Raw genomic sequence first — 25,860 nt, forward strand, 5'->3', positions numbered from 1 at the left:
ATTTCAGGAGTCACTCGAGTGTTTAGACGCAATCTGCCATCCTGATGCGGAGTAGCCAGTGGGTCTGACTAACTCTGGGCAGTGTACCAGGTAAGGTATTAGCCTTGGGTAGCCACGCCAAAAGTGACCAAGGTCTGCGACATCTTGGGTCAATTCAACTATAGGCTAAGAAGTTACTGACCCAGGCCGAGTGTGGCACGATCTCATCAAAGGCTGCAATGGCTCTTGAGAAGCGCAGGTCACAATGGGTTGTAGCACCGGGAATTTGCACTTACATGATGCACATGAAAAATGTGTGATCAGCAGAGTCTGGGTGGGCTGATGTACGGGGTCCTCTCTGGGGCCAGACATGGCAGAGAAGTGACAGTAGAAAAACAGAGGGAGAAAATAGTTAATTGATGACAGGAAGGGGTCCTGGTCTGAGGCCCATGGAGAGCAGTACCTGAGATGGGGCTCTCCACTAGACAGCACGCAGGAGGCTGCTGGCATCAGTAGGGAACAAGAGCAGTGTTCAAAATGGTGGCACCAGGGAAAGGGGCGAGCAATCTGCAGAGTAAGAAGAGCTCATGTGAGAGCCTGATTGGCCAAGAAAAAGGGTGGCACGGAAAAGGCCATAATAGAAGCCAGGATTTAAATAAGGCCCAGGAGAAGCCTGTAAAAAAGCGGAGCCAAGAAAACCTGTAAGGCTAGGAGAAAAGAAACCAGAAGACGACATGGGGATGCTGAGACAGCAGCGCACAATGTGAGCCAGGAGCCAGCGCAACAGTGGGATAAGGATATATTCGCCTGTCGGGACAAAGCTCAGTTCTGTGCTCCAAATCTTCAGATCGGTCTTCGCTCCATGAAAAACACCATAGGTAGAAATCGGTCTGGGACTCCAGATCCCAGGCTGCCTCCTACACGGCACAAAGTCACTAGCCTCTTGGCGGCAGCATACACCTAGAACTTCTTGTGTCCTCTAACAAAGCGCCTGAGAAGTTCACAATTACATAGGAGTAATAGTAGCATAAAATATCCATCCTTCAACATCATATTAATGTTTCAGATTTTTTTTTTTATGGAGCCTGTCAGAATTAGAAAAAAAAATGGCTGTGCATGGTGCCGGTCTGTTGCTTGCAATATAGTTGATGCACAGGGATCATGGACACCGACTATCCTACAGCTCCCTACACCACCAGCTCGGATGCCTTAATCACTACCAGCATTAGCAGTTTTGACAATTTGGGCTACAGTGGCTCGTTGGGAGCAGACAGGTGAGCCTGCATTAACCCCCATCAATAGATCACTGGTTGTCCTTTCCTTGGATCATTTTTTGGTAGGTGCTATATATTTAAAGGACCATTTGGGGGTCTTTCATATAGCGCTAAACAAATGAGATGGACAGCACCCTCTACAGTGTCTCACAGGAGCTGCAGGACGGTGAACACCACGGAGTAAGAGATTAGACAGCTCATTTCTCGGCACTGTTCAGACATAAGTTTTCTTCAGTAGATCAATGGCAAGAGTGAGAATGACCTTGTATAGACGAATCAGACCTTGCTGCTCGCTAAAAAACATTTATGCAATCGGTGTTATTTCTAATAAGAAATCCGATCACTTCTTTCTATAGGCAAGTGAGATTTTCTAACGTTTTTATGCTCAAGACTGAGCAAGAACAGCAAGATCGCATAGTAAAAAAAAAAAAATTTTTTTTAAATATATATCTACTATATAATGGTCTAACGGTCACTTCTGTCTTTCTGTCACGGACATTCATTGGTCGCGGCCTCTGTCTGTCATGGAATCCAAGTCGCTGATTGGTCGTGGCAAAATGCCCAATCAGCGACGGCCACAGTCCGGCGGCAATATGGCCGCTCTTTCCTCCCCGCAGTCAGTCAGTGCCCGCTCCATACTCTCCTCCAGTCAGCCCTCACACAGGGTTAATGCCAGCGTTACCGGAGCGCGGTGTAACGCACTCAGGTTATGCAGCTATTAACCCTGTGTGACCAACTTTTTACTATTGCTGCAGCGTATGCAGCAGCAATAGTAAAACGATCTAATGTTAAAATAATAATAATTAAAAAAAGGTTATTCTCACCCTCCGACGTGCGTGCTGTCCTCGGCAGTGCAAGCAGCAGGTTCCGGTGCCAAGGATGCTATGCGAGAAGGACCTTCCATGACATCACGGTCATGTGACCGCGACGTCACAGGTCCTGCGCTCATACCAACCCTGGGACCGGAAGCTGCCGCGTGCACCGCACACAGGCGACAGCACTAGTGGGCCCTCGGAAGGTGAGTATAGGTTTATTTTTTAACCTGTTACCTACGTGGCTGGGCAATCTACTACGTGGCTGGGCAATCTACTACGTGGACATGCATATTCTAGAATACCCGATGCGTTAGAATCAGGCCACCATCTAGTATCTATCTATCTTCCAGTACCGCTCACTTCCACATTGAGATGAAGTTTCCATCCAAAACACATGATCCATCATAAATGTCTGATGAAAATACTCCTTTAAGTTAACACCAAATCTTGTTTTTGCCATAGATAAATCAAAGTATCAGGCCCACTTTCTATCATTCTACCACACCGACATCTTTAAATATACAAATAGATATTTTAATTAATAATCTGGAAAGTAACATTTATTTAAACAATAAAAATAATTTGCTGCCGAATGGTATTTCCAGCTGCCAACAATGGATGGTGAGGTGCGAGGTATAAACAGATAAAAAGGTCACGTGAACACAACATGAATAAAGAAAGTCCAGAAGAAATGTTAGACTAAAAACACAAAAAAAAAAACACAAGAAAAAGTTTTAAAACAATTTAAAATTTTTCTTGGTAAGACAGACGACTATGTACAGGAGGAGGAGAGTCGCCGCTCAGTTCTGGCTCCTCAGGGGCAGTTTGGATCTGGGGATTGAGGTCTCTCCATCTTCTGTATGCTTCAACCGCTCCAGGATTGTCAAGTTCGCTTTGTTTTCATTTTCTTTTTTGTGTCTTTTCTTTAGCTGTTAAATAAGGGAGAAAATCAAAACTGGGTTACAAAACTCATGTACTTTATTCTTCAAGAATTCTGAATTTTTTACAGGGCTCCGCACCCTCCCTCCCCTTGGGAGCGGTTAGTGACTGCTTGCTACACAGTGCACACTGTGAACACTCCCCGGAATTTGCAGTAATGCAGCGTGCAGAGAAGGTTGTCGATCAATGCACTTCCCAGATGACTGGAAGTATGCAGCTGCAGGGAGAATATTACATTTTCTACCTGTAGCCGCTGCTCCAGTAAGCCAACTACACAGAGTTTATGCCATTAAGCTGCAGATTAGCACTATATATGCAGATAGTGTTTCTGGAGACAGGTTTCCTTTAAAGTGAACTTCTGCTCATCGTCTTGTCTTTCAACTTTTTTTTTTTAAATCGCTCTTTGTAGAATTTGTGAACCACAAGAACACAAATTTTGATAGAAATTATACTCAAAATGATTGAAGCAAATTTTCAGGACAGGGTCTTACTTTGAAAAAGGGAACGCCACCATTTTCCTGGCAAACAACATTGACATCCACGATGGACTTCTCGCTTACGCTGTCATTAACGGCTGGTTCATCTTCGAGGGAGTCCTGAGAAAGAATGAATCAGAATAATGGACATGTCTTATAGGACTGGAAAAGATTTGTGAAATCTATTGAGAGCAAAGGGTTAATACAAATAATCCGTGCTCCCTCTAAACCTACGGAGGATTAAAACGGAACCTGTCGATCAATGAGGCCCAAACGACAGGCAGCAGGAGTCAGTCTGGAAATCACCTATATCTTTCTCTTAAAAGTTGTGGAATTTCAGAGAAAACATTTGAAGATTTGGATGGGGATCATAGCCGGAGAGGGGACTAGTGTCGCCCACTGTTGGCTTATCCCTGCTCTGCTCTTGTAGATTGACAGGACTCTCCTCGCATAAGTGTAATCATCTACAGGGTGAAGCCGGCGGAGGGCAGCACCGGATTAGTCCCGCTTCTCCAGATTGTCTCGGTCCAGCTTTTAAAGCTTATGATCCCGCAGGCCGGCACAGTCACTCACGAAGAGAAAACCTTTAGGTTATTTTCAGCATTTTTGATGCATAAAAAGAAAAAAACATGTCGGAATTTGTGTGAGTTTTTGATACCAAGCCATTTTGATCACAAGCAGGAAAATTTGCAGTAAAAACTATGAAATTGGCACGTTATGTACCACAAGTATAATAATTTAAAAAAATAAATAAATAAAAACACGGAAAAAGTGTGGCCATAACTGTTGGGCCTGAGTGCTCTGCTGGCAACATAGGTACTATTCAGTCACAGCCCCCTTTCCGCAGTTACCGGTGCCACTTTGCCAACTGTTCCCTTCTGCTCACCTGGTCCACAGGCTCCTCAGATATGGAGACCACACTGTTGAGAGCAGCTTGTAGCTCTTCTTGCCGCTTCCTGAACTGCTCCAGGAGGACATCTCTTGGTTGTGACTTTATGAGAGATTTGGGGAAAATATACTCTCTCCTCTGGGGAGTGGCACCTGAAACAGAAAGGAATGAAAGTCCTCAGTATAAAACTCAGATTTAACACCCAAGAGAAAACAGGATTTTTGGTTGCTTACCGTAAAATCTGTTTCTTGGAGCCTCCATTGGGGGACACAGGAACCATGGGTGTATGCTGCTGCCACTAGGAGGCTGACACTATGCAAATAACAAAATTAGCTCCTCCTCTGCAGTGTACACCCCACCGACTGGCATTAAACTCTTCAGTTAGTGAGAAAGCAGTAGGAGAAAGAACAAGGTTGAAAAACCATAACCACAAACTTGAGAACTGTAAACGTGAGAACAGTCAGAGAACATATAACAAAAAACATTGGGAGGGTGCTGTGTCCCCCAATGGAGGCTCCAAGAAACAGATTTTACGGTAAGCAACCAAAAATCCTGTTTTCTTTATCGCCTCTCATTGGGGGACACAGGAACCATGGGACGTCCCAAAGCAGTCCCAAGGGCGGGAAAACAGACTTCCATCAGGTCAGAGGACTCACCACTGCCGCCTGCAGGATCCTTCTGCCTAGGCTGGCGTCCGCCGATGCGTAGGTATGGACCTTGTAAAATTTGGCGAACGTGTGGATGGAAGACCAAGTTGCCGCTTTGCAAAGCTGTAGGGCGGAAGCCCTGTGGTGCACCGCCCAGGAGGCGCCGACTGCCCGAGTAGAGTGAGCCTTAATCCCAGGAGGGGGCACTCTGTTCTTGACCCGGTAAGCCTCCAAAATTGCCGTTCTGATCCAGCGAGCAATAGTCGCTTTAGAAGCCGGCTGGCCTCTGCGCGTGCCATCAGGAATGACGAAAAATGAATCCGTCTTCCGGAAAGAGGATGTTCTATCCAGATAAATCCTCACTGCCCTGACTAGGTCCAGCTTGTTCAACGATCGCTCCAGAGGATGAGTCGGAGCTGGACAAAAGGAAGGTAGAACGATGTCCTCGTTGAGGTGGAAGGTGGAAACCACCTTAGGAAGAAAAGAAGGTGGAGGTCGGAAGACCACCTTGTCCTGGTGAATGACCAAAAACGGAGGGCGGCAAGACAGTGCCGCCAGCTCGGAAACGCGGCGAATGGACGTGATGGCCACAAGAAAGGCCACCTTCCAAGATAAAACTGATAGAGGAATCTCCCTAAGAGGTTCAAAGGGAGAAACCTTCAGAACGTCCAGTACCAGGTTTAGGTCCCATGCCTCCACAGGGGCCCTGTACGGCGGGACGGCGTGGGCTACCCCCTGAAAGAAGGTCTTAACCTGTGGCCGAGAGGCCAAGGTCTTCTGAAAGAGGATGGAAAGCGCAGAGACCTGACCCTTCAGGGAACTAAGAGCCAGGCCCGAATCCAGTCCTGCCTGAAGGAAGGCCAAAAGAGAAGGCAGGGAAAAAACCATAGGCGGCACGCGGTTGGACTCGCACCAACGGAAGTAGGCCTTCCAGGTGCGGTAGTAGATCCTGGAAGACGAAGGCTTCCGAGCCTGAATCATGGTGTGAATGACCCGGTCCGAAAGGCCGGACGCTCTTAGAACCGCGGTCTCAACAGCCACGCCGTTAAACTGAGCGACCGAGAATTCGGGTGGCAGATAGGACCCTGGGACAGCAGATCGGGCCTGTCTGGAAGGCGCCAGGGAGCGTCCGCGAGAAGGTTGACGAGCTCCGCGAACCAAGCTCTCCTGGGCCAATCCGGGGCGATCAGGATGACCGGCACCCCTTCCGCTTTGATCTTCTTCAACAGTTTGGGAAGTAATGGAAGGGGTGGGAACAGATAGGGCATCTCGAACTGTGACCAAGGAATGGCCAGAGCATCGACGCCCACTGCGAGAGGATCGCGTGACCTGGAGACGAATTGTGGAACCTTCCTGTTGATCCGAGACGCCGTGAGATCCACATCCGGAGTTCCCCATCGAAGACAAATCTGATGGAAGACCTCCGGATGCAGGGACCATTCCCCCGCCGCGAGACCCTCGCGGCTGAGGAAGTCGGCGGCCCAGTTTTCTACGCCGGGGATATGCACCGCGGATATCACCGGAACCGTTGCCTCTGCCCAAAGGAGGATCTTGGACACCTCGGCAAGGGCCAAGGAGCTCCGAGTCCCCCCCTGATGGTTGACATATGCCACAGCCGTGGCATTGTCCGTCTGGATCCGGACTGGAAGGCCCCTGAGAATCCTTTCCCAATGGCGGAGGGACAGAAAGATGGCCCGAATTTCGAGGACGTTGATCGGCAGCGCGGACTCCTGTAGCGACCAACGGCCCTGAACCGTCAGGTGGCGAAAAACCGCACCCCAGCCGATCAGGCTGGCATCCGTTGTCACCACCTGCCAGTGAACCGGAAGGAAGGACCTGCCCTGGGAGATGAGAGGAGACGTCAGCCACCAGTTGAGAGACCGCTTGACCCGAAAGGAGAGTCTGATCGGCCGATCCAGGGAGAAGACCGACCTGTCCCACTGAGACAGAATGGCTTGCTGAAGGGGTCGAGAATGGAATTGGGCGAAGGGAATCGCTTCCAAGGTAGCTACCATCCTCCCCAGAACCTTCATGGCCGATCGGAGGGAGGGAGGCCGAGGACCCTGGAGCAAGAGAATGTCCCGACAAAGGGTGGATCTCTTGTCCTTGGGAAGGAAGACTCTGGACTGACGAGTGTCGAAGAGCATGCCCAGAAAGATGATGCGCTGAGAAGGAATAAGGCAGGACTTCTTCCGGTTGACCAGCCATCCGAAACGGGATAAGGTGTCGAGAACAATGGACAAGCTTTCGTGGGCCTGAGCAAAGGACGGAGCCTTGATGAGGATGTCGTCGAGGTATGGAAACAGAACCAAGCCTCTGACTCTCAAAATGGCCATCAGCGCCGCCATGATTTTCGTGAACACCCTTGGCGCGGTTGCGAGACCGAACGGCAGGGCGACGAACTGAAAATGATCTTGTTGCACTGCGAAGCGCAGGAAACGGTGATGTCCGGGAAATATTGGAACATGTAGGTAGGCGTCCTGGATATCTATAGAGCATAGAAATTCCTGAGCCTCCATGGAAGCAATTACTGAACGAAGGGATTCCATCCTGAAGTGTCTCAGGCGAACCCTCCTGTTCAACAATTTGAGGTCCAGAATGGGACGAACCTTGCCGTCTTTTTTCGGTACCACAAAGAGGTTCGAGTAGAAACCCGTGTACCGTTCCTTTTCTGGGACGGGAACGATTACCCCGGATTTGAGCAGAGAAGCGATGGCTGCGAAGAAGCCCGGAACCAAAGCGGGATCTTTTGGAGGACGAGATTGGAAGAAACGATCTCTGGGTCGGGAGGCGAACTCTATTTTGTATCCCGAAGACACAACTTCCCTGACCCATGCATCCTCTACTGCGGAAATCCAGACGTCCCTGAAACGGAGAAGACGGCCCCCCAACCTGGGAGTTGGGCTGGAGTCTTGCCGAGAGTCATGCGGAAGTGGATCTTCCAGTCCTGGGCCTGGACGATCTACCCTGGGAATAGCGAGGACGCCAGGACGGAGTGGGCCTGAAGGACACCGCCTTCTTCTCTTGACGTGCCTGTGGCCTCTGTTGCTGCTGGGAAAAGGAGTTTGACGCAGCGAAACGACGAAAAGGCCGGAACGAGCGAAACTGCCGTCTAGGAGGAGGGCGACGAGGTTTAGCCTGGGGGAGAAGGGAACTTGTGCCCCCAGTGGCGTCCTTAATGATCTGGTCCAGCTGGGAACCAAAGAGACGAGAGCCCTGGAAGGGCAGACTAGTGAGGGACTTTTTGGAGGACAAGTCCGCCTGCCAGGCCTTGAGCCAAACGGTCCGGCGGATGGCAACGGCATTGCTGGAAGCCTGAGCCGCACAAGACGCGACATCCAGGGAGGCGGAAACCAGGTATTCACCAGCGTGGGAAATCTGGTTGGCAAGTTCCGCTAATTGCGCGGGAGGAGCCCCGTCCAGGATACCTCGCCGCAGATCCTTGGCCCATTTTGAGATGGATTTTGAGGCCCAAGTGGAAGCAAAGGCCGGGCATAGCGCTGCTGAAGCCGCTTCGAAGGCAGATTTTGCGAAGGATTCTATAACTCTGTCGTTAGAGTCCTTCAGAGACGCTCCGCCGGACAGTGGGAGCACCGTGTTGGTGGACAGCCTGGACACAGGTGGATCCACCGAGGGAGAGACCGTCCAATTGGCGGTAAGATCTGGTGAAAAAGGATATAACACCCCCAGGCGTTTTCCCCTCTGAAAACGTCTGGTCGGATTCTCTCTCTCTCTGGTCAGGATTTCCTCGAATTCAGGATGAGGGGCAAAAAATCTTGAAGGTGGTTTGGCCCGTCTAAACGAAACCGCCTGATCTGCGGGTTCCGTAGAGGGATCCTTAATGCCGCAGGTTTGGTTTATAGCCCGAATGAGGTTCTGGACCGACTCACTCATGGTGGCGATTTGGCTAGGATCCAACTCCGACATCTCCTCTGAGGGCGCATCAGATAAAGCCTCGCCTGACTCAGGGGAGGAGGAACGGTGCGACACCAACCGCGGGGGAGGGCCGTGCGGCGAGATGGAACGCGAAGAGGACTCAGACCGACGTTGCTGTCTGGACCTTTTGTGGCTAATCAAGGAGGGCTCGGGCGGCGGTTCCTGCGACCCGCTGGCCACTGCAGGGGTCTGCAGGGGTAACCGATCCAGCGCGGACACCAGGGTTTGAGACACCCGTGTTAAATCGGCCACCGATTGTGACAGAGAAGCGGCCCAGCCTGGGATGGGGGGATCACTCTCGGGCGGAACAGCCGGGGGATCCTGGGCGGTGGGAACAATCGGGTTGCTGCAGGACTGACACAGCGGGGAGGACTGACCTGAGGGAAGTTTGCTGTTACAGGACGAACATGCAAAGTACGTGACTAAGGCAGAAGATGAAGAGGTAGGGGGACGAGAGCGGCCCCCTTTAGAGGTAGACATTTTTAGGGACCCTGAAGATGCCAGTGGGTTAGGGGACAGTGGGCAGAGGGGGGTGTCAGTCTGCAGTGCAGCTACTCACGGACCCGGTCCTGGAAGATGTCCCACTTGTCCTCGGCGGAGAACTTCCCTGAGGTGCTGATTCTGCGATGCTGAGCCACAGAAGATGCGAGTGCTGCTGCTGTGAGAAGCGGTGCACACCGGCCGAGGGACCCACGAGGAAGGGGGTGGAGCCAGACGCAGAGGCGCCGGTGGGCAGGGCGCAGTATGTCGGGCGGGAAAGAAGCCCGCCCGCAGAACCGGAAGTGAGGAGCCGAGAAACCGGAAGTAGGCCCCGGCGTAAGCCGGGACCTAAATTAGAGACCGGCGCCGCCGGAGAAGGGAACCGCGGCGCCGGAGCAGCGCGCCGCAGAGTCCGAGAAGAGCGGCAGTCCGCCAAGGCTGCCCGAACGGAACCGGCGGGGCCGCGGCGCCAGAGGCAGGCCCCGGCAGAAGCCGGGACCCAAACTAGAGGCCGGCGCCGCCGGAAAATCGCGGCGCCGGAGAATCGCGGCGCCGGAGCGTCGCCAGAGGATCGCGGCGCCGGAGCGCCGCCTGAGAATAGCGGCGCCGGAGCGCCGCTGGAGAGTGGCGGCGTCGGAGCGCCGCAGAAAGCAAGCGGCACGGCACCCTGCCAAGGACGCCGTGCAGACACAGGACACACCGCGGCCGCCGAGAAGCGAGACCGCAAGGGGGAGCGGCGCGGCAGCCCGCCAGGCCGAGACTCCACAAGGGAGACACCGTGGCTGTGCGGCCGCCAATGAAGGAGAGCCCCGGAGGAAAATGAGCCACAGCCCCCGTGGCTGTCCCTGGGATCCCCCCAAAACAAACGCCATGAGGGAGGACCGGGGGACATCTGGAGAAAAGATCCCGGGGGAATGGAGAGCCCGCCAGGGGGAAATACTCACCTAAACATCCCACGCCGTTACTAACCTGAGGGGAATGAGACGTCCACGGAGCTGTGATGGACGTCCTCGTCTCCTCCGACCGACAGGCTCTGGTAGGCGAGTGGGTGGGGGACGGAGCCAGGACCGGACTTCTGAGCACGCTTCTGTGCTAGGATCTTGGTCCTGGAGAGGGATCTATGAGGATACGGGGTGGCAGTACACGCCGTACTCATAGTCCGTATTGTGGGACTACAGGCGTGACTGCTCACCCTGTATCCCTCTGGAAGAAAACCTGAAAAGAAACGACGCACATTGAGGTAGATAAGGGTCTAATGAAAGACCCGTGTCCACCTCCTACTGACACTAAGCTAAACTGAAGAGTTTAATGCCAGTCGGTGGGGTGTACACTGCAGAGGAGGAGCTAATTTTGTTATTTGCATAGTGTCAGCCTCCTAGTGGCAGCAGCATACACCCATGGTTCCTGTGTCCCCCAATGAGAGGCGATAAAGAAAGGCTTGTGGTTTCTTGGTTGCTCACCTGTTGGTAGGTCATTTTGAAGTTCTTCATTAATGTAAGAATTGACTTTATCCAGAGCGGCCCGAGTTTGCTCGTGAAGCTCCAGCTGCTGCTCCTCAATCAGTTCCTTCCCGCTCTTGACCTGTTCAGATAGGTTGGCTACAGCTGCCTCCTCTGCAAGCTTCTGCCGGTTCACCATGTCTGTAATCTCAGCCACTGAGGAGGTGCAGCCATCGACCATACCCTGCAGGAGAAAGCAAATGTGACAATTCCCAATTCACCTGCAACATGTCAGCAAGTAGGAATAAATGGTCAAGGAAAAAAAAAAAAGCTGCCAGATCCAATTGGTGATTTTATTGTTAATCCATTAAAAAGATATATACGTTACAGAAATAAATAACGGGGAGACCTCTGTGAAACCAACGCTTTTCGAACACCATTCTTAATCCTGGTTTGGTATTAAGATGAAGAATGTTTGGCTTTCGAAACGCGTTGCTTTCACAGAGGTCTCCTCGTTTTTTTATTTCTGTAATGTATATATCTTTTTAATGGATTAACAATAAAATTCACAATTTTACCTGCAGTTTAATCTAGAACCTGGAACCTTTTTTCCCCTTGAACTTGAAGCCCCATGCCCCTGCCCACTGTCTGTAGATGCCTCATTCGCAACCAATAAGGGAGAGCCGGTGTTGTTCTCTCCACAGTTTGAGCATGTAGGAATACTTTTTACTTGCTGCATCCAATGTATGGAAAGAGGTCCCCTGGCAATAACATAGCCAAGGAATGTGGAAACTGGCCCCAAAGTTGTACCAAATTTAGAAGTTACAGACAGGGTATAACTTCCAAAGCGCTGGGGATGAAGAGAGACGAATGCTAGGACCCCCACCAATCCGTAGAACCAGTGCTTCGAAGACCCCGTGTGAATGGAGCGGTGTTTGAGCACACGCAACTCCACTCATTTTCTACGAGATCTCCTAAGACACATCAGCACAGACCCCTAAACTTTCCAATTGAACCACTGTGGACCCCCATAACCCAAGAATGGAGCATTGGTTGCACATGGACACCCCCACTCCATTTACTCTTGATGGGACTACAGGAGACAGCCCTCGGCTTCTACAGCATTCACAATGACTGCAGCCCCATTTTCTTTATAGCACGTGGTTAGACCCCCAAACACATACATCTTGCGGAGAGGGGGATTATGTTAGGAATAGCCCTTTAAGCATTTGCATGGCCAGTGTCTACATGATTACTATAAGAATGTGCAATGCTGTGCAATGTGACCGGGGACTTACCGTGTGGAAGCTTTGAAGCTGGGCTTTTGTATCCCGTAAGTAGCAGTTGTGCTGTTCCATAATGGAAGCCATCTTGGTTCTGGTGGTCTCATACCAGCTCTCAGTGTCCCGAGATAGGGCAGTGATGTTGCCGCTCAGCTTCTCACACAGGCTGTTGGATTCATCTATGGTCCTCATGTTGAATCCTGATAGTTGCCGGATCTCACTGGCTACAGCTTCACTCTGGTCTACCGATACCTTGTGATGACTTGAAGTAAGTTCAATGGCTTCCGATGTAACACTGCAAGAAAAATGCAGAATTCGGATTACTGGGCAGCGCACTCGACCGTGTCTAATGTCTGTATTCACATCAGAAGCCACATAACCATTCTCTATAACGATTAGTAATAGAACACACTGGCGCAACAACTGATACAGGTACAAGTACTGCAGGTATTAGGCAGATACTGTACCCCCTCTGCCAAAAAATAAAAACAACTATATAACACAAATACCACGCTACAAGTGCCTATGATGTAACAATTTGCTGATTATTAAGTGGGCTCCTCGCCTACTTTACCCCTTACACGGTTTAATGCACGTCTAAATGTATATAATAAAACATGTAAGAGGTCCTAATGTGATAACTGATTTGCCTGTTGTAAATGCACCAAGGATAGACTCACATTGAAATCAGATAGCACAATTCATAGGTATCACACCAGTGCATACTATGATGTACTTGAAAATATAACTCTTACCGTATCAGGCAAGGTGTCATATGCTGGCGGTGATTGTTGTGTGGCTGCTTCTGGTGCCTCTAGCGAAGATGGTGGTCAGATCCCTGCCGATATGAGTAGTAAGCGTGGGGACGCGATGGCCCCTCCAATGGCAACGATCGGGTGGACACACGACTGCTGGTAGTGGTCGCAGTAGGCAGGCAGAGGATGCTGGTATTCAGTGCAGAGCCAGGAACGTCCCGGCCAGAGGCACCCCTGGTTGCCCTGAAAAAAAATGGCCGACGCTGACAAGCAGCGTATGACGTCACAGGCCTACAGAGACTAGCTGGGACAAAAAGCTAACCAATGCATTTCAGAGTGTAACGCACTCCATCAGGGTTACCGTCCCGTACATCTTGCTCCATATATAGGCCTTTCAGATGCACACCGCTGTGTGCCTATACTAACCACATGTAAACCTATTACTGCCGCTCTCCACCACCCTTGCATGATCGTTACTAGTACCACAGCTGCATTTGAATATAACAATAAATGTATTAATGTGTGATACCCCCCAGTATGACAACTTTCTAAACTATTTCATTTTTATTTTATAAAGAATTCCACGAAACATATAGAATATATATAAAAAAAAAACAAAAAAAAACCCCAAAGCCTGTGTACACCGAACCCGTCGGCCAAAGGCAGTCTGTTACACCCACATTGGGTTATACATCTTAAAATTGGATAAACTAAAATACTGCATTATAAATATAAAAATAAAATTAAAACAATTAAAAAATTACGGTTTAAAAACTACTACAAAGGACATAGTATCCATATTATAAAAATCCATTCAAATAAATAGAGGGATTTTTGGTTCTTACCGTAAAATCTCTTTCTTGGAGCCTTCATTGGGGGACACAGGTAACCATGGGTGTATGCTGTTGTCACTAGGAGGCTGACACTATGCAAATAAAGAAGTAGTAACTCCTCCCCAGCAGTATACACCCTCCAACATGCACCAAGCAACTCAGTTGGTGCAAAAGCAGTAGTAGGAACAGGTAATATAAAACTCAACCTATGTACCAACCCACAACAACGGCACGTTAGCAAACACGGTACAACTTCAAGGGAGGGTGCTGGGTCCCCCAATGAAGGCTCCAAGAAAGATTTTACGGTAAGAACCAAAAATCACTCTCGCCTCATTGGGGGACAGGTCCAAAAGCAGTCCCTAGGGCAGGATATTCTGCAGAAAAGGAGGAGTTAGGTCGGCCGGTCAGAAACCGCTGCCTGCAGTATCCTCCTACCCAGGCTCGCATCCGCAGAAGCCTGAGTATGCACCTTGTAGAATTTGACAAAGGTGTGAATGGATGACCACATTGCGGCCTTGCAAACCTGCGAGGCTGAAGCTTGGTAACGAACAGCCCAGGAAGCTCCCACAGCCCGGATAGAGTGAGCCCTCACTCCCGACGGAGGCCGTTTGTCTTGAACACGGTATGCCTCCAGAACCGCCGAACGGATCCAACGAGCAATTGTGGAATAGAAGGCGGGCCGTGAACTGATAGTGATGACCCTGGATCGCGAACCGGAGGAATCTCTGATGTCGTACGCAAATAGGGACGTGAATGTAAGCATCTCGGATATCCACGGAACACAGAAACTCTCCCGGTTCCATGGAAGCAATCACAGAGCGTAGAAATTCCATCCTGAAACGCTGAATCCGGAGATGGCGGTTCAGCCGCTTGAGATCCAAAATTGGACGGAGAGAACCGTCTTTTTTTGGAACCACGAACAGGTTTGAGTAAAAACCCAAAAACCTCTCGAGATGAGGCACCGGAACTATGACTCCTGAGGCGAGGAGCGACTCGACGGCCTGGAGAAGTCCTGAGAGGTGGGAGGGCTGTTTGGGAGGACGAGAGAGCAGGAAAAGTCTTCCTGGGGGCGAAGAAAATTCTATCTTGTAGCCCGAAGTGACGATCTCCCTGACCCAGGTGTCGTCGACTACCTATAGCCACACCTCTGAGAACAGGAGAAGTCGGCCTCCCACCCTGGAGGGATTTCCAGGTGGGGGCGACCCGTCATTTATTAGAGGACCTGTGGCCCTGAGATCCAGATGGTCTTGCGGGGTGGCTCTTAGCTCTCCAGCGCGGTGGAGGCCTGAAAGAAGGTTTTCTTCAGACTCCTTGCGAGGAAGAACGGTCCTGGTTGGGGTTTACTGAGGAGGCGAAGGACCGAAAGGACTGGGGGCCACTCCGGTTGAAGGGACGTTTTGGCTTGGATTGGGGTAAGGAGGTACCCTTACCACCCGTAGCGTCCGAGATCATTTGATCCAGCTGCGTGCCGAAGAGTCTAGAACCCTGGAAGGGCAGACCAGTGAGTGTTTTTTTTTTTTTTTTTTTTTTAGAAGCGGGGTCAGCGTTCCACGCCTTTAGCCAGAGAATCCGGCGAATGGCCACAATGTTGCTGTTAGCCCTGGTGGAGCAGGCCGCTGCATCAAGGGAGGCATTCATGAGGTATTTTCCTGCAAGAGAAATCTGATCCGCCAATTCAGACAGTTCCTCAGCAGGAGCAGAGGCCAAAATGCCTCAAATGCAGATTTTGCCAAGGCCTCGATTTGCCTGTCCGTGGGGTTCTTAAGGGAAGCCGCGTCCGGGATAGACAGAACCGTCTGTGAGGATAGCCTGGAGACGGGCGGGTTGACCTTAGGAGACTCGGACCATTTGGAAACAAGGTCGGAGTGAAAAGGGTATAACACGTCAAGCCGTTTCCTGCCAGGGAAACGCTTGCCAGGGTTTTCCCAGTGTGTAGAGGTAGTATTGTCAAACTCCCTGTGATTAGGAAAAACCCTAGAGGGACGTTTAATCCGTTTAAACGCAACGGAGAGGTCCTGAGAGCTCGCTTCATCCTCCTTAAGATCAAGCGTATGAATGATAGCCGAAATAAGGCTATCAACCATCTCCTGTGTTTCGGAAGTCTGATCTGCAACAGAGTCAGATTCCGACAGAGAATAGATCAGACCCGACGTCCCCCTGCGAGGAGGGGGAACGGGCAGATAGGGGAATCCCGTCCAGGGAACTGGACGAGGATCTAGATAAAGTCAGTTTTCTGTCCCTTTTGTCCGGTCTGCCTCTGTGAGGGTCTAGGACAGGTGCGAGCGAATCGCCGTGTGAGGCGTTTTTGGCACTGGTGGCATTAGAGAGAAGCGGGATACGTTCAAAGAAACAAAATTATTTTTAGACCAGATTGTATGAGATTTAAAAAGGGAGAAGAGGGAACCCCATTATAAAATATGCACATTCACGGAGATCACTCACCATTTGGATGTGGAGGCAGGTACCGGTTCTGGAGGAGGGCCCGGGTCTGGTAGAGGAAGTTCTTGAGGAGGAGAGTTAGTCATTGCAGCAGATCTGCTGCGCTGTGTGGAATGGCTGCTAGACCCTCTTCTCCTGGTACTCTTTGGGTCTGTCTTCCTGTGGTGCTGCTGCCTTGGCTGCAGCTCCAGCTGTGGATCGCTGTCCTCCATGGTTACAGGGAGATAGTTGTCGCACTATGTGTGCACCATCTCCCTATTTGAATCCGGCGCCGCCCCCGGCGTTCACCGCACTTCCGGCCTCCTGCGCACATCCTCCAGGGAGAAGAAGCTACCGCGCATGCGCGCGGCGATGACCCGGAAAGTCCTGCCGCATTTCCGGAGCGGCGGCCATTGGCACAGGAGCTCCGGGTGATCCAGCGCCCCTTCATCCTTCGGAGTCGGCGGCGTTCTCCCTCCGCACACCCTGAAGAACCCCTCGGTTCCAGCGGTGGCGGCTTCGGGAGCCGGACGAGCCACGGCAGGAGCCTCCTCGCTGCCGGAACCCGACTGCCCGGTCCATCGGTCTTCATAACTGGTACCACCGAAAAGAGGTTCCCTGTCAGGGACAGGAAACCAACTGATGCGAGGGAGAGGTACCGCCCTTTTATATGTAGGTTTCCTGTCCCTGAAGGGTGGATCCCCTCTCTCCGTAGTGCTGTCATGGGAGACCGAGAAAATGTATACCTTTTAGGGATTGCCCATGTTTGTCCTTAAAATGGCGCGAGAGTGGGTGTCCTACGAATCCTTTTTGTATATTCTTAAAGTGTTCTTGAATACGTACTCCTAGTTGTATTTTTGTACGTCCCACATAACTTTCTACATGGACATTGGATTCAATAGATGACTCCAGTAGTGTGGCAAGATATATAATCCCCAATTGTAAATTCGTTAGTCTCATCGGAGTCTAGAAATGTAAGTTGCCTTATTGTTTTGAAACTAGTATGCATACACCCATAGCATCCCTTACATGGTAAACCTTTTTTGGAATGTTGGGGCACTGATGTTTCCCCTGATTTTTTTCGCCAGAACCATTTTAGTTGTGGGAGCTATTAGATAGCCTAAAGATTGAGCCTTGCGATATATAAATCTAGGGTTGCTGGGAAGATACAAAAAGATAAAGTGGTAGGAGAGTAAGACCGGCCAGTGTTTACCTATAACATTAGTGAATTATTTATGGCCCACGTGGAACTGTTATAAAATGGTAAACCACGGATTTGCTGTTGTAAATTTGCGTCTCCTATTTCCACAGTCTTATTAGTTCTCTTAAATAAATCAACCCTTGATAGTAGGGTTACCTCTTCTTGGGCTTCTTCCAATATTTGTCTAGAGTACCCTTTTTCCAAAAATTGTTGCGTTAAATGGTTTGCTTCTTTATAATCAACCAAATTTGAACAATTACGTCACACCCTGGTGTATTGGCTTTTTGGTATATTAATTAGCCACACCGGTAAATGACAGCTTGCCATGTGAATAAAGCTGTTCGAGTCAACCTCTTTACGGTAGCATTTGGTGTGTAGCTGATTATTATCCACATAAATGCTCAGGTCCAGGAAATTCACACTAGCAGTACTCGTGTTTGGTGTAAACTCTAGGCCGTATTGGTTATTATTTAAGCCTGAAATGAAAACCCCTAAATCCTCCTGGGATATATATTTAGGGATTTTATTCATAAAATTTTGTGGTTCCCACCGAATAGGCAAAGTGTGTCGATATTCGGCACATGCGTGTGCTCTGTCAGGACATCGTGCAGAATCTAATATATAGGGGTCTAGGAAAAGGACAAGCTCCCAGAAATTTATTGTACTTGATTACCAATTTTTCCTCTGTCTCTTTTCCACTGACTAATAAATATGGAATGGAGTGACATATGTTGCAAATATACTGTTGTTTTCTCAGTGGTTATTTATTTGAATGGATTTTTATAATATTGATATTATGTCTTTTGTAGTAATTTTTATAGTTTTTAAACAGTAATTTTTTAAATGGTTTAATTTTATTTTTATATTTATAATAAATGCAGTATTTTAGTTTATCCATTTTTAAGATGTATAACCCAATGTGGGTGTAACAGACCGCCTTTGGCGGACGGGTTCGGTGTACACAGGCTTTGGTTTTTTTTAATATATTCTATGTTTCATGTAATTCTTTATAAAATAAAAATGAAATATAGTTTAGAAAGTTGTCATACTGGGAGGTAGCACACATTAATACATTTATTGTTAGGCTACGTTCACATTTGCGGTGTGCGCCGCAGCGTCGCCGCCGCAACAAAACGCATGCGTCGTGCGGCCCTATCGTTAACATTGGCGCCGCATGTACATGCGTTGTAATGCGTTTTGGTGCGTTGTACGCCGCATGCGGCGTTAGGGCGCGGCAAACGCAACATGTTGCATTTTTCGGGCGGCGACGACCTTTTAAAAAACGCATGCGTCGTGTTTGCGTCGTCGATGCGCCTTTTTCCCCATTGACTTGTATTGACAACGCAGACAAAACATAACACCAACCCTCTTCTAGCCATTGGTGGTCCTTATCTATGGTGTAGAAACTTTTTTTTTTTTTTTTTTGGGGGGGGGGGGGGGGGGGGGGGAAGAAGAATGACTCGCTGCACAAAAAACGCATGCGTCGAAAAACACTGCGTATTTTGGTCAAAACGCAACTGCGTTTCCAAAAAACGCAGCGTTTTGCGCCGCATGCGTTGAACGCATGCGGCGCAAAACAGGATTTTTGGTTGCTTACCGTAAAATCTGTATCTCGGAGCCTTCATTGGGGGACACAGGAACCATGGGTGTATGCTGCTGCCACTAGGAGGCTGACACTATGCAAATAAAAAAGTTAGCTCCTCCTCTGCAGTGTACACCCTACCGACAGGAAGTAGGATATTCAGTTAGTGAGAAAGCAGTAGGAGAAGCAACATGTTAAAGATAGAAAGTCAAACTGACAATAGAACACAATAAAACAGAGCTGTTCAACTTGGGAGGGAGCTGTGTCCCCCAATGAAGGCTCCGAGAAACAGATTTTACGGTAAGCAACCAAAAATCCTGTTTTCTCCATCACCTCATTGGGGGGACACAGGAACCATGGGATGTCCCAAAGCAGTCCCTGGGGTGGGAACAGCAGAAAAAAACTCCATTCAGGTCGGAGAACTTACCACTGCCGCCTGCAAGATCCTTCCGCCTAGGCTGGCAACTGCCGAAGCGTAGGTATGGAGCTTATAACATTTGGCAAATGAGTGAATGGAACACCAGGTTGCCTTGCAAAGTTGTAGGGCGGATGCCCCATGGTGTACCGCCCAGGAGGCGCCCACTGCCCGGGGCAGAGTGAGTCTTAATCCCAGGAGGAGTCACTCTGTTCCTGACCCGGTAAGCCTCCAGAATAGCCGGTCTGATCCAGAGAACAATCATAACCTTGGAGGCTGGCAGGCCTCTTTGCGCAGCGTCTGGAAAGACAAATAGAAGGTCCGTCTTCCTAAAGAAGGTGGTCCTAGACAAATAGATCCTCACCGCCCTGACCAGGTCTGGCCTGTTCAGTGAACGCTCCAGAGAATAGGTCGGAGCAGAACAAAAAGGTGGGAAGGACGATCTTATTGAAGTAACAAGGAGGACACCACCCTGGGAAGAAAAGGCGACGATGGCCGTATAACTACTTTATCTTGGTGAAGAACCAAGAAATGGGGCGACAGGAGAGAGCCACCAAATCCGAGACGCGCCTAATGGAGGTGATGGCCACCAGAAACGACACCTTGCAGGACAGAACAGACACTGAGGCCTCATGGGGAGGTTCAAGGGGGGAAACCCCACTGAGCCTCCAGAACAAGATTAAGGTCCTTGGGATCCACGAGAGTCCGGTACAAGAGAGCTGCATGCACCACTCCTTGAAGAAAAGTTCTGGCCTGAGAACGGGACGGATATATATCCTTGTACCGTGATAGCCAGTAGATACACAAATATTTGGAATTGAATTAGTCTATGCCTGATGAAGAGGCCTGAGAAGTCTCGAAGGTTTGCAATTTGCTACCATCTTTTCAGTTAGCCATTAAGAGGTATCAACCACCGATGTCTCTCACATCTAAATATCTGACCTGAGAACGGGAAGTCAAGGACTTCTGAAATTGGACTTCAGAAAGAGAATGGAAAGCGTTGCTACCTGACCCTTTAGAGGACTAAGGGCAAGGCCAGCATCAAGTCCCGCCTTGAGAAAAAGGCCAAATGGAAGGATTCAACAGCCAAGATGTTAAATTGAGCAACCAAGAACTCTGGTGGCAGATCGGTCCTTGGGACAGAAGATCTGGCCTGTCTGGGGCCTTCAGTGGAAGTCCGCGAGGAGATTGACGATCTCAGCGAACCAGAACCTTCTGGGCCAACCTGGTGCGATCAGAAAGACCGGCACCCCCTCCGCAATGATCTTCAACAGCCTGGGAAGAAGGGAAGGGGAGGAAACAGATAGGGAAATACAATATGCGACCCAGGAATGGCCAAAGCATCGGTCTCCACTACAAGAGGATCGCGGACCTGGAAACAAACGGTGGAACCTTTTTAAGCAGTCGCGACGCCAAGAGATCCGCGTCTGGAGATCCCCATCAAAGGCAAATTTGAAGGAAGACCTCCCGATGCAGGGACCACTCTCCTGCTGAAAGGCCCTCGTGGCAGAGAAAAACACCGCGGCCTAGTTGCCAACGCCGGGAATATGCACTGCGGATAGTGCCGGAACCGTCGCCTCTGCCCAGAAGAGGATCTTGGATACCTCCACCATTTCCAAGAGACTGATTCCCTCCCTGGTGTTTGACATATGCCACAGCCGTGGCATTGGACATCTGGATTCTGACTGGCAGACCTCGGAGAACCTTTTCCCAGTGGCTCAGGGACAGAAGAATGGCCGCTATCTCAAGGATGTCGATCGGCAGAGGAGAATCCTGCTCCGACCAACGCCCCTTTAACTGACGGATTGCGGAAAATCGCACCCCAGCCGGGAAGGCTGGCGACTGTCGTCACCACCTGCCATGGGCGAGAAGGAAGGACCGGACCTGGGGAATGAGAGGGGATGACAGCCACCAGCTGAGAGACCATTAGAATCGGACGGAAGGCCGAATCGGACGATCCAGAGACAGCACAGACCTGTCCCACTGAGAATGGATGGCCTGCTGAAGTGGAACAGCGCAAAAGGGAACGCTTCCGATGCTGCCACCATTCGTCCCAGGACCTTCATTGCTGAACGGAAGGAAGGCAGCCGAGGGCCTTGCAGAGAACTCCGTCCTGGAGAATTGCCCGTTTCTCCTTGAGAAGAAAAAATAACAAAAAACCCTCGACTGACAGGTGTCGAACAGCATGCCTTAGAAGACGAGGTACTGACTCGGAACAAGACAAGACTTTGTTCTGCTGACAAGCCACCAGAAACTGGACAGGGAGTCGAGGACGATTGTCACTCTCCTGGGCCTGAGAGGGGGGCGGAGCCTTGATGTCTTCGAGGTACGGAATGAGCACTAGGCCCCTGAGCCTCAAAATGGCCATAAATGTAGCCATGATCTTTATGAAGACACTGGGTGCGGTCGCAAGACCGAGTGGCAGGGCGATGAACTGGAAATGACTCTTCTGCGCCACGAAACGCAGGAGACACAGGTGTGCTGGGAAAATCAGAACATCGAGATAAGCTTCTTGGATATCTATGGAGCACAGGAATTCCTGTGGTTCCATGCAAGCCAATACTGAACAGAGGGACTCCATCTTGAAATGTCGCAGGCGGAACCTTTTGTTCACTAACTTAGGAACCAGATGGGTCGAACTGCGCCGTTCTTCTTCGGCACTACAAGCAGATTTGAATAGAAACCTGTGAAGCGTTCCTACTCTGAGATGGAAACGATAACCTCCGAACAAAGAAGAAAGGCAATGGACGCAAAGAAACCTGGGATCAGATTAGGATCTTTTAGAGGGTGGGATTCGAAGAAGCGATTCTGGGGCCGCGAAGCGAACCCCATCTTGTATCCAGAGGATACCACCTCCCTGACCTCGACCGAGGCAAGCCAAACGTCCCTGCAAAAAAGAGAAAGAAAAAAAAAAAAAAAAAAAAAACAGACGCCCGCCCAAACTGGGAGGAACGCTGGGCCCTTAGCACGAGTTATGCCAAGGAAGATCTGCCAGGTCTGGGCCTGGTGGACCTACCATGGGAATTGAGGGAACGCCAGGAAGGGGTAGGCTTGAAGGAAGCCTTTTCTCTAGCCAGGCGAGACCGTGGTCTGTGCTAGCCAGAGGAATATTCTAACGCCGCAAACCAGCGAAAGGACAAAAAGGGAGCTGAACTGCCATATCAGGGGAGGCCAGCGACGCTCGTGCCTCCCGTGGCGTCCCTAATAATTTGTTCCAGCATGTAGTCAAAGACGGGCCCCCTGAAAAGGGAGGCTGGTAAGGGACTTCTTTGAAAACAAGTCCACCTGCCATGTCTTGAGCCAAATATTCCACCAGATGGTCATCATATTGCTGGATACCCAAGCTGCACAAGACGCGCATCTAGGGAGACAGCTACCAAATATTTCCCTGCATAGGATATCTGGTCTGTCAGGTCGGCCAGCTCCCCCGGAAGAGGTCCAGCCGTGGTACCCTTACAAGGCTGTTTGGTCCATCTAGCTGTGGTCCTTGAGACCCAGGTAGAGGCAATGGCCGAGGCACAAAGCAGAAGCAGCCACTTCAAAAGGCTGATTTTTTCAGCGATTCTATAATTGTATCCTTGGAATCCATGAGGGATGCTGCATTAGAAAGTGGAAGGACCATGTTGGCGGACAGTCTGGGGACTGACGAGTCCACTGCCGAGAAATCAGTCCAGTTAGTGATGAGCTCAGGGGAGAAGGGATATAGGATGCCGAGACGCTTCCCTGTCTGAAAGCATCTGGTATGGTTCACCTTTCCCCTGGCAAGTACCACAACAAATTCAGTGTGTGGAGCAAAGACCTTGGAAGTTGGTTTTGACCGTCTAAACGAAACCGCCTTTTCTGCGGGTTCCGTAGAGGTTATCCATGATGCCTAAGGTCTGGTTGACTGCAACAATAAGGCTTTGCACCCTATCACTCATGCTAGAGGCCTGTAGTGAAACAAAGTCTGAATCTTCCTCTGAAAACATGACCGAGGACGCCCGTCTGACTCGGGAGAGGAGGATCTGGAAGAGGGATCTCACCGTGCCAGACCTGAGGGCGAGATGGATCGGGAAAAGGACAGAATTTCCTGTCTGGATCTGTTGTGACCTGTGTTGAAAAGGCCAGATGGAGAATCCTGTGACCCACTGGCAATTGCGGGGGGCTGGGAGGGACAATCTGTCAAGCACGGACACCAGGATCTGTGACATCCTGGTGAGGTCCGCCACAGACAGAGACAGAAGGAAAGCCCACCCAGGGATAGGGGCCTCGGTCTCACCCGGGGTAGGAACTCCTAGGCGGTGGGTTCATGATGAGCAGACCCATTAACTGATGCCAGAACATTAAGGGATAGGAGAGCTGAGGAGAGTGTCGGGCTGCAGAGCAGCTACTCACAGTAGGTGCAGTCATCCTGTATTCAGCTCCAGACTGTAGGGCTGCTGTGCCAGGAAGAGAAGGCTCCACAGGAAACAAGTACAATCTGGATCAATAGGAAAAATGGCAGTCACAAGAGGGTGTCCAGGTCCAGGAGTGAAAAAGCGCACACTGCAGGGACACATGCTGAAAAGCCTGCTCTGAGACAGGAAAAGGGGGCGGAGCTAAACCCCAGTGCCAGGGGGCGGAGCCAAGTGCAGGGGCGGAGCTAAGTCCTGGCAGGAAGGAGCTGACTAAGAGCTAGGTGGGAAAAAAGCCCGCCCGAAAAGCAGGAAGAGGGGCGGAGCCAGCCCTGCAGCTAGGCCCGAGTGAAGCCGGGACCTAAATTAGAGCTGGTGACAGCCGGAGGATGGGGGAGCAGCGCGGAGGATTGAAAAACGCTGCAAAACCATGCCTGCAGCCCCAAATACCCGCAAAATTAAAGGGGAAAAGACCCCCGATGCCCCACTCTGCAGCTAGGCCTGGACCTAGATTACATCACATGACCACCGGAGCACGGGGGAAGTGTTGAGGAAAGCCCTAAAACTGCTGCAAAGGTAACCTGAATTAAGGGGCCCACTCTTAAAATAAAGGAATTTTTTTTTACTTCTTCTTTCCTTCCCGATCTTCTTTCTTCTGTGATCTTCTTATCTCTGTACCTGGGGGGAGAGAGAGAGAGAGAGAGAGTACCTCCCCATCCAAGATCGGACGTCCGATAATCCAGCATAGTGGGACATCCGTGTCTCCTCGAACCGACAGGCTCTGGTGGGCGAGTGGGTGGGAGACGGAGGCAGGCCCGGGTCTGAATCACCTCAACACGCTTCAGTGTTAGGGGCTGGGGTCCTGCCGACTAGACATATGAGGATACGGGGTGGCAGTACACGCCGTACTCATAGTCTCTTTGTGGGACTACAGGTGTGACTGACCACCCTGTATCCCTCCGTGGTACCTGAAAAGGAACGACGCACACTCAGGTAGATAGGGGTCTAATGAAAGACCCGTGTCCACCTCCTACTGACACTAAGCTAAACTGAATATCCTACTTCCTGTCGGTGGGGTGTACACTGCAGAGGAGGAGCTAACTTTTTTATTTGCATAGTGTCAGCCTCCTAGTGGCAGCAGCATACACCCATGGTTCCTGTGTCCCCCAATGAGGCGATAGAGAAAACGCAGCGTTGTGCATGCGTTTTTGTTTGCGTTGTGGCGGCGACGCTGCGGCGCACACCGCAAATGTGAACGTAGACTTATATTCAAATGCAGCTGTGGTACTAGTAACGATCATACAAGGGTGGTGGAGAGCGGCAGTAATAGGTTTACATGTGGTTAGTATAGGCACACAGCGGGGTGCATCTGAAAGGCCTATATATGGAGCAAGATGTACGGGACGGTAACCCTGATGGAGTGCGTTACACTCTGAAATGCGTTGGTTAGCTTTTTGTCCCAGCTAGTCTCCGTAGGCCTGTGACGTCACACGCTGCTTGTCAGCGTCGGCCATCTTTTTTCAGGGCAACCAGGGGCGCCTCTGGCCGGGACGTTCCTGGCTCTGCACTGAATATAGTATGCATCCTCTGCCTGCCTACTGCGACCACTACCAGTAGTCGTGTGTCCACCTGATCGTTGCCATTGGAGGGGCCATCGCGTCCCCACGCTTACTACTCATATCGGCAGGGATCTGACCACCATCTTCGCTAGAGGCACCAGAAGCAGCCACACAACAATCACCGCCAGCATATGACACCTTGCCTGATACGGTAAGAGTTATATTTTCAAGTACATCATAGTATGCACTGGTGTGATACCTATGAATTGTGCTATCTGATTTCAATGTGAGTCTATCCTTGGTGCATTTACAACAGGCAAATCAGTTATCACATACATTTAGACGTGCATTAAACAGTGTAAGGGGTAAAGTAGGCGAGGAGCCCACTTAATAATCAGCAAATTGTTACATCATAGGCACTTGTAGCGCAGTATTTGTGTTATATAGTCACTCTATAACGCTCATGGACACCGTACGGGCCACACATCCATAAGATGGCACAATGCCAGCACAAAAAAAAAATAAAAAAATACACAAGACTGTTAATAGGGGTTTTTCACTTAGTGG

The 25,860-nt window shown here is 50.3% G+C and overlaps 1 protein-coding gene across 1 annotated transcript in view; it reads right to left on the bottom strand.

Annotated features, from left to right (window-relative positions):
* Positions 1-2,580: 2,580 nt before the first annotated feature.
* Positions 2,581-25,860, bottom strand: part of KIF11 (kinesin family member 11) — a 65,306-nt gene continuing 42,026 nt past the window's right edge. Inside the window, exons 19-23 of the mRNA XM_069753787.1 lie at positions 12,173-12,452; positions 10,896-11,118; positions 4,370-4,524; positions 3,499-3,603; positions 2,581-2,997 (exon numbers count right to left, since the gene is read on the bottom strand). Coding sequence (XP_069609888.1) covers positions 2,869-2,997; positions 3,499-3,603; positions 4,370-4,524; positions 10,896-11,118; positions 12,173-12,452 — 892 coding nt within the window. The 3' untranslated portion in view covers positions 2,581-2,868. The remainder of the gene's footprint in view (positions 2,998-3,498; positions 3,604-4,369; positions 4,525-10,895; positions 11,119-12,172; positions 12,453-25,860) is intronic.

The sequence above is a fragment of the Ranitomeya imitator genome, chromosome 2, assembly GCF_032444005.1.
Source record: "Ranitomeya imitator isolate aRanImi1 chromosome 2, aRanImi1.pri, whole genome shotgun sequence".
NCBI lineage: Eukaryota > Metazoa > Chordata > Amphibia > Anura > Dendrobatidae > Ranitomeya > Ranitomeya imitator.